The 15,204-nt window shown below is 38.0% G+C and overlaps 1 protein-coding gene across 1 annotated transcript in view; it reads left to right on the top strand.

The window, feature by feature from the left end:
* PIK3C2B (phosphatidylinositol-4-phosphate 3-kinase catalytic subunit type 2 beta) overlaps positions 1-15,204 on the top strand; it is a 71,502-nt gene that overhangs the window by 24,182 nt on the left and 32,116 nt on the right. Inside the window, exons 8-13 of the mRNA XM_015832158.1 lie at positions 1,123-1,269; positions 2,528-2,561; positions 3,646-3,841; positions 6,710-6,832; positions 12,422-12,589; positions 14,190-14,301. Of these exons, the coding sequence (XP_015687644.1) occupies positions 1,123-1,269; positions 2,528-2,561; positions 3,646-3,841; positions 6,710-6,832; positions 12,422-12,589; positions 14,190-14,301 (780 nt within the window). The remainder of the gene's footprint in view (positions 1-1,122; positions 1,270-2,527; positions 2,562-3,645; positions 3,842-6,709; positions 6,833-12,421; positions 12,590-14,189; positions 14,302-15,204) is intronic.

The following is a 15,204-nucleotide window of genomic DNA, read 5'->3' on the forward strand; positions in this document are numbered from 1 at the left end:
TTTGCATCTTATTTTTCCTGTTTGATTCACTTCTATTCCTTTCTGGTTTTGCTTTATGGAATCCTATTTCTTCAAGTGCTGCCCAGTGAAGGAAAAGAATTATAGATTTTTCTTCCACATCTTCAGCAAATCTGATCCTTACAAACTATATACAACAGAATCTTCTCTGGACTCTTATCCAATAAATACCTGCATTTTACAGGCAATAGGTGCAATAAACAACAGTGCCTCTTAGTGGCAATTCTTTCTATGGTTTCTGGAGCAATCACTTGAATTAAATTGATGGAAGGTGTTAATAGTATCACATGCCTTCCAAATTCTACATGAAGGAATTGAAGCACATTAGATGTAGATTTTGGAAGTCAAGTGATGCTACCTTTTTCTTTTTACATTCAAGTATGACTTCAGATATGTCTTGATGTTGAAATGCATATGTTGAAAAACATATCTGAAGCCATATTTGAATTTAAGACAAAAAAGGTGGCAATAATTTTTCTACAACATTCTGTTTAGTTTTGGGCCACAAAGATAGTGAAGAGAAAAAAGGACCATCTCAAGTTTAACTAAGTTACTGTCTTTGATTTGTTGAAACTGATACATTTCTTTTATATATTTTCTGTGCTAAAGCTCACAAAAGCTCAGAGGTGAGAAAAAGGGACAGACTCTTCTTTTCTAAATTAGAATGTTTACTGTAGTGGTACTTTTAGGTAAATAATATATACATATTTCCAATAGATACAACAGCCTTGATTTAACTAACTATATATAGGTAGTACTACATAAAAAACTCCAAACAGAAACTCTTACCTGTTTCACTCCCTCCTGCTCTCCTTGATTCATGCAACTTCATTTAGGACTTTCATTTGTGAGAATAGGGAGAGAGAAAAATAAAAGTTTCTCTCTTTAATTTTGACACCTTTGCCAAGGTATCCTGCTCTGAGGATGTTCTTGCTGTTGCTTTTGGGAAGAAATCTCCCAATGATATCATCGGAGAGGAAATACTTGAATTCCACATCCGTGCCTGCTAGATCTTGAAGACTCCTAAGCCAAGTGTTAACACAAAGATATAAATAACATAATATAAGTAGCTCATTCTTTTCAATGTTTCAATTATTCATCCAGGGAGATTTCCAACTGAAAGCAGGGCGGGTAGTCCAGTCCGTCATGGCCATTTGCAATGCTTTGGCTGCTGTAGAGTCCCAAGAAATCACTGCAGCCCTGAATCAGCTACCACCTTGTCCACCTCGCATGCAGCCCAAAATCCAGAAGGTAAGAAATAAGAGTCTGAAGCTCAGAAACAGCGAGTTTGAATCTGAACATTAGAACCAAATAGATGAAAATGATAGGAGGGGAATTCAATGTATGCAAAGATAGGAGAAGAGATGCTACTGCAGCTGCTTTTCCCCCCCTTTTAACTACAGTAATGGTATGTTGCATTCTATCCACTTACTTTCTTGAACTATTTTGCTCTCTGCAAAGGAACCATTGTTCTTTCTACCTTTTTTAGAGGTAGGTGAATTTATTTACCTACCAACATAGATTTATGTGCCCCTCCAGACAAGTAAGACACTGATTAATATGTGTATAAGGTGAGAGCTTAAGTTACTGAAGCTCAATCCATTTTGGATACTTTCTTCTATGTGATAATTGCTGGTTCCAGCATGGCGCTAAGCTTAAAATAAATCACATTATGATTTCATGCAATGTGTAAGCCCAGACCAGCTAATGGAATAGTTTAAGATTAATTAAGTGATTGGTAACTTATGGCCATAACAAGATAGAAAGGGGAATATTCCCTCATTCTTCACGATTGGTAACTTAAGGCCAGAACAAGATAGAGAGGGGAATATTCCCTCATTCTTCACTATCTTGACCTGCATGACAGATACGGTGTGTGGCTGAACTTTAAGCCATTAGCATTAGAAGAAATGGAACTTAAGGCAGACCCTCAGAAAGGATCTATTTAAAAAGTAGCATTTCCAGTCTGAACCTTTTTGAGCTTATGGACAATAGTCTAATCAAAGGAAATACCCATTTCCCAGGAGATAATTAAAAACCCTATCTGGAAATATGCTTAATTAAGACATTAGAAATTATCTCTGAGTTTACATTGACAAGTCAAACTGCGAACCTGCCTCAGTTGCATAAATGGGTAGAGTAAAGAATCAAGCCAAACTCTGTAGATAAATAATTTTAGCAATGTTCTTCCAGATATGTAGATTTCCATATGTAAATCCCCAGCCCACTTAGTTGTTGCTAAGAATTCTGGGAGTTGGTCCATCTGGAGGACCTTAGGTTGTAGAATTTTAGCATTGAGAATAAAAAGATCCACTTAACATTGGAGCAAAACAGTAGGATGAGTGTACCTAACTATTTGCTATTAGGATTTAGTGAATAAACTCAGTTAGGATTCCTCATTATCTCTCATGGGTGGTTTTCAGAATTGAAACATGTCTGTGTACTGTATATAAGGTGGTTGACTCATTAACATTAATTATTTTCAATTTTGTTTTTCTTTCCTGAACAGGATCCAAATGTTTTGGCCATGAGGGAGAACAGAGGTAAAAATTTCCTCTCTAATTTGTGAATTCTGGAGGCTTTAATATTCTGTTGTTTCCTATAGCAACAAAAATGATATCAACAACAATCATGGTGTATATTAGTTTTCGGAGTCCATTGAGTTTTCATTTAGAATGAATACATAAAATGGAAAATTCCTTTGAGCAAGCTCTTTGGACAGCTGATTTATCTTGGTCAAAGAAAATAGTAGTGGAAGATTTAAAAAAAAAATGCTAATTATACCTTTGTGAGGCTATGTTTGTTAGTTATAATATCAGAGTTCTTTGAAATAGGAACTCTTATAAAAAGTTTTTTTTAATCAAAAGTAGTGATACTGTGATATTGGTTAAAACTTCTACCCATTTTCTCAATTGAACTAGATTCAGTTTTCGCCCATAGGGCAAGGCTTATGAATACCAGCATGTTTTGAACATTAGACACATCACAGCTTTATAGAAAAGGAGCATTCCAGGGAAGAAAAGAGTAGTGTTCAGTTCAGTGGTAAAGAATTTGGGATTGCTCTTGCTTTGGGTTTTTTTTGTTTGTTTGCTTGTTCGTTTTATTTTTTTGTGGCCTAGCAAAACTGATTTTTATATAGATGTTACTGTAAGTGATAATATGGACATTAGTCAAACAATTACAGGCAGAAAAGAGGGCAGCCTCTTTTCACAACAAATCATTAGGATGTGTTATGAGAATATGAGATATGAGAAATTGTCTTCTGGAAGCCATGAGTTGGGTAAAGATGAATCAGGAGTCAAAATGAATAACTTTGGAGAAGAATGTGCTACAATACTTTTAGACTAAGTTCACACACTCTGATAAGACATGGTTTCTTTAATCAGCTTGCCCCAAAACCATACTTGGCTGAGTTTGCTTAAATATTAAGCAAAAAACAAACTGCCTTCAGAAATGACAGTTGCAGGATTCAGACGTGCTAAACAAAAAACAAACCATGTTATGTGAAGCAATACAAGTAAACAAGTAAAGTTTTTATTTGTTATTTCCAAATGTTTCAGATTTTAATTTTTTAAGCAATTTTTTCTGAATTCCAACAATATCTAAATAGAATCCTCTCTCCAACAGAGAAAATTGTAGAAGCTTTGACAGCCTCTATCTTGGATCTGGTGGAGCTCTATTGCAATACCTTTAATGCAGACTTCCAGACAGTGGTACATGGGAACAGAAAGCATTCATTCTCCCAAGAGGCCCGACTGCTTTCCTGTTCACTGTCCTTCACAATCTATGCTACGCATCGTATACCCATCACCTGGGTTACAAGGTAAGTAAGAACATATTTTTTGTAAAAACTTGGCAAAGGACAATAGCATTTTAAGCTAGACCTAGGGACTAGGTTGGAGACATCAATCTTTAAGTCCAGCTTCAAATGAGGAGGCTTGCTAGGTGACTTTGGGCCACAAAGTGCCTTTTAGCTCTGTGTACCTCACATGGATAACAATGGAAAGGGAATTGCAAAAAAGATGAAATGGAATAATAAAATAATAATGTACAGGTCTACAGGTATTGGAGGGATATGGGGATGCCTCAATCCCACTTTGAAGTGGCCAGTCAACAGAGAGTCCTTTCTGGCATATGGGAGAGGGCATCTCTCGTGGTTCCCAAGCTATGGAATGCATCCCCAAGGAGATGTCTTTGGTCCCCTTTCCCAGTTTTAAAAAGAATGCCAAAAACACATTTCTACTATTAAGATTTTAGCTATTAACTAAATTGATTTTAATGATAATGATATTGATCTTAAGTTAATTGTATTGTCTTGCTTTTATGTTTCGTAGATTTCTTTGTAATTGTTCTAAGCTGGCTTGAATATTATATGAGATATAAATCTAATAAAATAACCAGAATTGTAGAATATTATTTTCTATGAAAATCACCAGTGTCCATTTTTGCCACTGCGGGGTAAAAATCAGAGACAGCATCCATAAGAGAACTCAATATACTTAATAGTACATATTCTGCTCCCTTCCCCATGACAAGCTCTTAAAAGTACCTTTAAATAGGGTCTATTCACCTTGAAAGAAAGAGGCTAGTTGGTCAGATGAGCAACTAAGATCTATATACTAGATTCTTTGTTCTCCTGCAAATCTTGTTCTGGAAACTCCCTGGGATGCTCCATTAGCACAGTCCACAGGCACTCTCCTTCCTGGGCTTGGCTCTATAGACAGTGACAGATGGCTGTTTCTCAGCCTGGGCTTCTCCTCTTCGGCCAAGACTGCTAGTGGAGGGGACTCACCTAATGGATATAGGGACAATACGAAGGGTGGGAGTGTGGGAGTGGATGCTTCTTTGTAAACACTCTTTGCTCATGTGTTTTCATTCCAATAAAAACAGGGAAGCAGTGCCTGGGAGTAATGCACCTCTCCAGCAGAAGGAACACGTGGGAGGTGGTTGTAGAAGTTAGCTGCCATCCCTCTGGGGACCTCTTGCTTTTGTTCCATCCTTAATGTATTCCACTGAATGAGTGACTCTGAACAAAAGCAGTAGCCTGGGAAATCCAAGCCTGTCCTGACCTTTGTTACTCAGTAAGCCCTCCTAGCATCATCGCTCGGCACCTGTCACATGGCTGGCCCTCTGACAGAGCACCCTGTGATGGCATTCTAAAAGGCGTATGTCCCTCCAGCTGGCTGAGAAGGAAGTAGAAAAACATTTCTGAAAAGATGATAACCCAGGAAACACCCCATGGTTGGTCTGTTGGTGGGGGTGAAAATCTGTGGGAGAACTGTCCCTTTCTAGCCATCTTCCTCCTCCTCCTCCTCCTCCTCCTCCTCCTCCTCCTCCTCCTCCTCCGTTCAACTATCTGAGCTGAAAAGTGTCTCGGATAAGGCATCTTTCCGCTCAGCTCTGGATCTGTTCAAAGTGTGACTTAATTTAGGTTAAAAACTGGTTTGGTTTAAACATCCCATGGTTTAAACATGGCCATGACTTGAATTTAATGTGTTGTGTAGAATTTCGGTGGCCAAAGATGCCCCTTTATTTTGATGCCAGAAAGAAAGACTCAGGATTCTTAGGATAACAGCAAAGATTGTAAACTTTAGAATCTTGAAATGTGGAAATTTCCCTTTAAAAATCATAGAAATGGAAGAGGATATTATTTTGGTTTGTCATATAGTCAGCCACATGTTTAGGTTGGATTTGGCATTTTTATCCACCTATCAAGTCCTTCTCAAGGATATGGGATAAACAGGTAAAAAACTGATGGTGTTAGAAATATGGTGACAGGAGGTAGGTTTTCCGAGTAAAGTTGCAATTGACTGCTAATGATTTTGTCAATCCCGGTGGTGTTTAAGTGGTTATTGTTATTCCAAAATGTAAATCCAATCCATTTCCTCAAGCATATTAATCATACACACATGTGCCCACCCACCCAGACAGAGAGGGAGAGGGAGGGAGGGAGCTGCTAGTTTTATAAAGCTTTATAAAGCATGACGACTTTTGTCTCTTGACCTCCAGTATTTTCATTAGTATGTCACATAACCAATCATACAAAACAACGCCAGTATTATTTTGGTATGGAGGAAACAGGGAAAATTCTGTGATATTATAAATGTAGGTGTAGTATTATTATTAATTGTCCTCTTCATCTCAGACATACAAAAGTGGCTAATAATAGCTTTTAAAATTAAAAAAAAAACTAGGGAAATTTATTGAAAGACTGAAAGCAGAACTGATGCTAACCGGGCAACACGTGTTCTAATTCTCATGCCCATCTCTCAAACCAACTTCGGATAAAAGATCTTTCAAGGCTTCTGAAAATTTCTTGGCCTTTAATGAGTCTCAGGTGGACAAGGGAAATTATTGCTGAAAGTCTTTTCCTAATTGGGGATTCCTCTGGTTGCATGAATAATCTTTGGGCACATTATAGACCGAACATGAACCATCTGGAGTTTTCTTTTATTAATTGCCCCTTCGAGGGTACCAAACCAGATAGGACATTTCTGGGCTTGGGAATAAAACAAAGTCTCACCTGTGAATAAGAAATAAATCAAGACATTTCTTTTCATGTGAACCTCCTGTTTTTTCTGCATTGCAGTTACATGTTTCTGAAAGCCTCCATTTTTCTTTTCTTTGTTTTGCATTGTGAGATGATGAGAATTTGCTCATCTGACTTTCATTGCCATCCATCTTTCTACAGCTATGAAGATTTCTACCTCTCCTGCTCACTCATCCATGGGGGAAAGGAGCTTTGCACCCCTCTGCAAACCCGAAAAGCTCATGTATGCAAGTACTTCTTTCATCTAATCATCTGGGACCAACAGTAAGGCATCATCTCTTTAATCTCCCTTTGAAGTATAAGAACGGGAGAGATCTATACATTCTTAATGTACAAGATGATGGATTTTTTAAAAAATGCTTTTCTATGAAACGACTACTGTTCAGTGGTAAAGGATATGGTATGCCAGTCCCCAGCATCTCCCAAGAAAGCTAAACCCATTTTTAAAATCTCGAGACCATGTGTCAGGAACCCCACAATGTCAGTGAACATTGGAATAGTTATAACTGAATCGTCAACATACTGTGTGTGTGTGTGCGCGTGCGCACGGACCTGCAAGGATCCCTTCAACTCATTCTTGATTCCTGGTGACCACCTAAACAAGTCTATGCATTGGCAGCATTTTCAGAAATAGCTTGCTGCTGCTTTCTTCTTGGGGCTGAGAGATAGTGACTGGCCTAGTCACCCAGTGGGCTTAATGATAAGACTGGAATAGAACTCACAGTTTCATGTTTTGCAGCTTGGTACTTTAACCACTATGCCAAACTGACTTCAGGCTGGCAATGCCTCATCCCAAACTGGCAGATAACCTCTTCTATAGTGTATATTAAATACAGTGGGGAAATAGAAATAGACCCTGAGGCATTCCTCATTGGAGTACTCAGAAGCTCAACTATTCTATTCCCTTGAGCAACAATTTTTATAGGAGTTCTAGTGGCACAGTCATTAGAATGCAATATTGCAGGTAAACTCTACCCACAGTCTGGAGTTTGATTCTGATGGGGATCGAGGTTGACTCAGCCTTCCAGCCTTCTGAGGTTGGTAAAATGATGACCAAGATTGTTGGGGGCAATATGCTAAAACAGCTCAGAGAATGCTATAAAGTACGATGAAGTGGTATATAAGTCTGAGTGCTATTGCTATCGCTGTTGTTCACTCAGGCAGGACCTAAACCTCTGGAAAACTGTGCAATCCACCATCAATCTTCCAGAAGAATACCATTATTAGTGTATCAAATCCTGCTGAGAAGTCCAACAGGGCCAAGAGCTGTATATTCCAGACTTGACAAAGATAATCTACCAGAGCCAGTGCTGTTTCTCGCCTATAGTCAGAAACAGTTTGATCCCAGAACACTTTCTTCCTCCATCAGAACAGAAGGTGATTTTAGAATGAGCTGGTCCACCCCAAAATTTAACTTTAGAATGGGCTAGTTCACCCCAAAATAATAATAATGTTGAAGTTAGACAATGTCCAATACATTATGTCATCCAGTAGCAAAACAAAGCAGCCTCTATAAAATACATAGTGCCTGACCATCCATTGAACCCAAATTCATGCACTGATAGTTACTATTTATCCTCCTTTTTAATTAAAAATCTGCTTTATGTAATGAGCAGAGAAGCAATATAGGGAAGTGATTGTTATCTATTTTCTATCTGTTATTTTTTTATTCCACATCAGGGTTTCCACAGTGCTCCAGATCTGCTTTTTGAGGGCATAAATATAAGAAGCAACTCTACAATGGGACTTTATTTCTAATATTCCTATGCTACGATCTAAAATTGTTCTAAAACATACAAAAAACATAAAAAAATCAGAGGGCCCTATGTGGCTTGAAAACTGGAGGTTTCTCTTCCATGCTCTGAAGTAATTGAATAAAATAACCAAAATCCCCGATCAATAAAAAGCTTACAAAGCACGTAGCGCATATTATTCTTAAATGAAACTATTGTTCAATGGCTTCTGTACTATGGTCTTTTATTTTTTACATGGGTAACCAATGTGTGGCTTTCCCACCAAGTATCTCTTGGAAACTAGCTTGCAATATTGGAAGAGGAAGAATGTAAACACAAAGAAAGAGGCTTCAGGCATGGCTTTCAGTGGCTTTTTGGCACATGTCCATGATGTGTTTGCAAACTTCAATCTGATCTTAAAAGGTTTGGAGGGGGGGGGTGTTTTTGTTTTGTTTTGGTGAAAGGGGATGGGTAGGCTCACAGAGAAACAGATGGTGCAAAAGTGACAAACTGGCCTGCTAAGTATAATTTGTCCCTAACTGCTTTTGTGATTCTGCAAAATAAACCCTGCGTGCTTGGACAGTTCTTCCCAAGGGCAGATGTCTTCATTTGAGCATCTGACAAAATAACTTCCGAGGGATATTGGATTGCAAAGCAACGGAGAGGGACGGGATATATAGTGCACTTTGGAGTTGTCAAGGTGGGGGATAAGAGAACTTGATCCGAAAATAGCTCAGACAGCAAGAAGTTTGTTGCCCACTGTTCAGCTGCAAAAGTACTTAGTACTTTTATTAGGCCATCAGAACAGGCAGTGCGAAAGATATAATTTTAGAAGTTGTCTCTTCCAGCGAACAACGCCTCAAGACACACTGGAGACCACTATGGAAAGTGTGGCCTAAATTTCTCTTGGTAGGAGTGCTTTATTCAAGCAACTAAAATGGATTAAACCAGAGCGAAAAAGCTGGAATGAGGCGCCTACCACGTAGCTGTTTCTGCCTACCCCTAGCTAGCTGCCAGAAGGGTTTACAGACATGAGAGGTTTTGTATAGCACTTTTGGACTGTCTCTGGGTCACTATGAGGCTTCCCTGAACAGGAGTACTCTCCAGCCTTGCTTATACTACAGGATCAGCCTAGGATTTTGTTGGAAAACCTCTTCTTAAGGTAGTTGTATAGAATGGAGGAATGGAAACTTTGGAAGAAGGTTAGTGTGCCCTGCCCTTCTTTAATCCAGCCCAGAAACCTCCATATAGAAATCTGGCATAGAGGGGAGTTATGTGGAGGTTTTTTGCCGTGGTGATTCCCTCCTATCTGAATTTGGCTTCAGTGGTGTTTAGCTCTAAAGTCCATTTTATATGGCAGAACTCACCTCTGATATCTGGGTAGCATTAATAAATGTATTTCTAAGCATATGCTACATGTCATTTTCTCAGCATTAATAACCACTTGTCAGTTATTGAAGACAGGACTTTTAGGCAAAAGAGATAGTGTTTGCTGCATTTTTTTCACCACTTAAAATGTTTGAGGGATGTGATTCTCTACTTGATATCTTAATGACTACCAGCACTATCATTTTTTATTTAAAATGAAATACCACAGTTGTTCATTTGCTATAATGTTGAATGCTTAACTTGCACAACCTTAAATTAACTCTTGATTCAGCTGTGGAGCTGGCTGTGATCAAATTACTTCCTTCAATTCATTCAGTTCCTGTAAAATTATAATAGTATTGAGAAAAGGCAAAATAAAGCTTTCAACACTTTAATCCTGCTAAGCTGTATATTGAATAACAAAATATTTAGTGAAGTGTGAGGATAATTGTCATGTTTGTTTCAATGGCTAGGCAGCTATTTAGTTCTTTATATAAGACTCCATGTCCTACAATTATAAATTCTAGTATGCGTATTAGAAATCTCTAGTTCAGATGCTAATTCTTTCTCATATAAACATTGCACTGTATATTGTTGCCTCTAGAAGAACACAAATCCTTTTATTTCCTAATAATTTAGTCTTTTGTTTCTGAGCCTCAAGAAGAAAAATCCTAAATACTAAAAATCTCCTTTTCTTGTTTGCCTTTTTCCCTATGAAGAATTAACTTTTTCCTTCTGCCAGAACAGAGTGACTTCAGCCAAGGACTCATGTTGTCTTACCATGCTCTCCCCACTCACTTCTCTTCCAGTGTTGTGCAGGAGAAGCTTAGATGAGATACTGATGTTGCAGCAGTGATAGTCTTTCAGCGTGACCTACTTTTTCTTTGGCAACAGCTATTCTCCAGAAATATTCTTGTTTTAGCAAAGAATCAATATCATTTGGAGGCTGGGTGGGCATGTCCCAGACCACTGTCCTACTTTTGCTTTGCACATTCTTTGATAAAGAGATTAAATATATTAATACATTAAATACATTAGTACAAAAATTGTAGTTAACTAGCACAAAACAGAATGGAAGAGGGAAAGAAGAATTTGTAACAATTTTAAGTCTGTCAGACAGACTTAAGTTTTGAGAAAGCTGGTTTGAGAAAGCGTTACACCACATGCGTCAGTGTGCTCATCTTTTGTGATACCTGCCTATCCAATTCAGTCTGCCATTTAATATGTTGCAATGTACTAGAGCAGCCTTCCTCAGCCTGAGTGCCCCCAAGATTAGAAACTTGTAACACCCAGATTTCTCTAGCCAGCATACCCAGTGGAGAATATGTTCCAGGACAATGTTAAATGGGGAATACTGGGAGAAATTAAAAGGAAAAGTACAAGTACTTATTTTACTTTAGGCTTGCTAAATAAAAGGAAGCCAAAACAGACCATGTTGCTTTAGCACTTGCTTGCAATTGTCACATCTTTAGTGTTGGGACCTGCTAGCTAACATACATACATGGCAGACTGAAACAGGTTTAACTATTTTCTTATCTAGGAAATGCTGAACTTTCTCAGCCTCTTCACCAAACAATGATCTTCAGAATCACAAGAGAGATCATAAAATTAGAACACAACATCGACCATGAAACTCTAATTTGTCAGATACATGATGCACTGAAATCCAGCCACTTAAGTGTATTATGATCTGACACCTCTACACTATTATTTCATCTCCAGTGCTAATTGATTTATTGCGTTTCAGTTGTTTGAGGTGTTACTTACACTTTGAAACCCAAGGAATAACAATAAAGGTTAGTGAGTTCAAGTGAGGCTTGGCTTCCCTATATCCTCTGAGCTAAGGAAGTATCCTAGACCCTGCCTAGACAAGAGAGATAAAATGGCATTTATTCGTATTCTCTCACATTTGTAAGGGTTCAGATTTGAGTAATGAATTATCTTTGCCATATATTTTGTCTAAGGCTCCCTAATCTTTTCCAATGGCCATTGAATGAAGAAAGGAATGAAGGAGGGGACAAAGGGGAACATAAACCTAGTAAAGATGAGTTATGGATAAAAGATTGGATTAAGATAAGATAGATAAGATAACCTTTATTGTCATTTTTTATTGGGGACACACTGGCACACATTAAAAATAAAATTCTGTTGCCTGCTCTGAAAAGAAAGTATATATCAACCCATCCATATACATAACACACATATGCATGTGCTATATACATGCATACATACATACATACATACATACATACACAGAGACACCTATACCCATTCATACACACACACACACACACACACACACATATTAATCACTGTCCATTTTGTACATAGCAGAAAGAGGAAACTTGAGAGTTCATAAGGTTGATGCCATATGGAACAAAATTGAATATTTTGATTGAACCCTGATTGTCATGAAAAAGGCTTTTCCTACTCTTTTTTTTAGTATTAGGTACATATTAGTATAGTAAAATGGAAATCATAGAACATGCAAAGGACTCTGTGGAATCTGTGATTATTCAGATGAGCTACAGCTTCATGAAACCCCTTCTAGGATGGCTTATGTAGTGTGAATTTTAATTCAGCAGCATCTGGAGGGCCATAGGTTCCCTAGTCCTGGGACTGCTGTGAGCAGCTAGTGAGATAATTATTTTCTGTGATGAAAATTCTATAGTGGAAATTCAACAGAGCATTGCGTTTGAAAAAAGAAGTGTGAAACTATAATTTTAAGCTAATTTATTGTAATCTCTTCCAGGATATGTTTTCCAGTTCAGATGAACCGTCTGCCACGAGAGACTCTTCTGACAGCCACACTCTTCGCTATTCCACTCCCACCTCCTGGGAGCTCTTCAGAGACAAACAAGCAGCGCCGCATCCCAGAAGCATTGGGCTGGGTCACTACCCCTCTCTTCAACTTTCGGCAGTAAGTGTGCCTGCTCCTATTGCTTTTGTGGGAAGAATAGTGAACGCCAATCAGGATGAACAAAGCAGCTTTTCAGAACATCTTTTGAGATGAATTCCAAGGAATTCACTATTACTCTATTATAGCAAGCATAGAAAAGGAATCTGGTTGCAAAACTCTGAAAAACTCTTCTCAATTAGAGTTCAACTCATCCTAAAATATTCATTTAAATTGGCAGATGAATGCATACTGTATAAAGATAACCACATATATTCATTAGATACATTGATATGAAGGGGAAAATTGCAAGGCCAAAAGGACATGATTTAATACCTTATTTTTAATTGAATCATTGGTGAATTGAATTAAACTTTCAAATAATAAATGACCCAATGGTTCCTATTAATTGTTAGCTTTTTGTTGCTTAGCACCTAAGCCAGGAGTTCCCAATGCTTGATCTGTGGACCGCGGCATGCCAGGAACCGATCCGCATAAACTAGCAAAGCCCCATCCATGGGATGCAGGCAACACACAAAACCATGCACTCTCCGGTCCGCACAAAAACTTTTCTCCATAGAACTGGTCCCTGGTGCCCAAAACAATGGGGACCTCTGACCTAAGCCACAGTTATGGGGACACATAAGGAGTTGGGAGTGTATGTGATGCACGTGTCCATGAAAAGATTGCCAAGAGAGACTTGCCTAGTCACAAAATAGCCATAATGGTAATTCATAAAACAATACTTTAGTGGATTAGCCCCTATATGCTATATGCTCTATCATCCCAGCATAATTTTCAAAAGACATTCCTCCAGAGAAATAGGATGTCTTCCGAGTTATTTTTTCTTTTAAAAAGTGTTTTACAAATCAGATGTGTCAGGAAGCTTGGTGAGTTCTAGAAAAACATTTGAGTGCATGTTAGTTCCTACAGGCATCAAGTTACGTACTTCTGATCTAGATCTATTTTGTTGGTAACTATCCCTTCAGGGAAGAAACAGTGGCCTAGAAAAAGCTGGCCAGGGTGGCTCAAATGACTGTATGATTACCCAAGAGATATAAATATAACAGCCAACTTTCCCCTGTATGTTTTTTGCTGCAGACGTAATCCAAGATTATTTTTAGATTTTGTTCTGTATAACACAAAATCAAGATATAAATACCTGTCAATTTACAGAACTGAAAAAACTTGTTAAATATTAGAATAATCTTTCTTGTGGTAAAAATGGTTCAACAGTGGAGCCAAATTACCAGGAGAATGGAGAGCTTTCCTCAGCTGAATATGTTCAACAAAGGCTGGACCACCATTTTCGGGGAGATACTTCATTTGGGCTCCATTTCCATTATTCTGAATAAATAAATATTGGTCATCTACACCTGCAAATAATAATTATATTCAACAAGCTTGGATAAAAGATCTGTTTCTATATCTCTTTAATGAGCATTTTGAATCTCCTTGCAAACAGTAACATTAATATTGCTAGTATAAGGAAGCAGTTTGAGTTTGTTTTGGTAGATTCTGCTGCAGTTGCTTCCTCTTCTAAATTAATATTGTGCTTTATACAGGATCCCAGCCTACTATTAGTGAGTTTGCTTCTGATTTTTTTCCCTTCTTTTCTTCACAGAGTCCTGACTTGTGGAAGGAAACTCCTAGGTTTGTGGCCTGCAACCCAAGGTCCTTCTAGTGCCAGATCAAGTGCTCCCAACTTTAACCAGCCAGATAGTGTTATTCTACAAGTGAGTTTCCTGCTATAGTTATGGTTTTTATGACCTAAAATCAGACAAGAGGAAGTTATAATGACACTATGTGTACAGTCTGCTGTTGAAAACATCCAAGTACAAGCACCCCTACTGGGCTTAATTTAGAGTTCCACTCTCCAGAAGTATACAATAACTGACTTGTGGAAATTTTGTTCTTATTCAGGTGTTAGTGATGATTATGTTGCATGACTTTCAAAACAGAATATCTTTGATTAATGTTAGTTACAGTCCAAAAGTATCAGCATAGCATTCCAGCTTTTCAAAAGGAGGAATGAAGACTCTTTTCTTCTCCATATATTGTTTAAACAGTAATGCAACATAGCAATTAAGATGTCAGATTAGGATTGGGAATTCCCAAGTTCTGGCCAACCCTCACTCATAGATGCTTACTGGTTTCTTTGGGTCAGCCCACATCACAGGGAGTAGCAGCAGGGAGAAATGAAGGGACATTCCCATAGAAGCTGCATTAAGCTCTTGAGAAAAGTCAGAATGTCAAATATAACAAATAATCACCATTATACAAATAACTAGCATCCTTCAAAGCTCTCTATGCTGGGTGGGACTGGTGGGAGTATCATGCCATCATCTGCAGGGCCCATACCTTTCCTATCCCTATCTTTCCACAAATACAAGCAGATTTGCACTTGTTAATTTCAAAGATCTACATATCTATATAAATAAAAATGTAAATGTTCGTTTGTTCAAAATCTTAAATTTCTGAAAGTTCTTCACCGATTGCTTTGAAATTTTGACACAACATTGCATTCGAATACGCGCGTGTTTTTATATACCTTTGAAATTTTGACACAACGTTGCATTTGAATATGTGTGTGTGTTTTTATATACCTACTATTATATACTGTATTTATTTATTTATTT

Source organism: Protobothrops mucrosquamatus, unplaced genomic scaffold (assembly GCF_001527695.2).
Source record: "Protobothrops mucrosquamatus isolate PMUCROS unplaced genomic scaffold, P.Mucros_1.0 scaffold_310, whole genome shotgun sequence".
NCBI lineage: Eukaryota > Metazoa > Chordata > Lepidosauria > Squamata > Viperidae > Protobothrops > Protobothrops mucrosquamatus.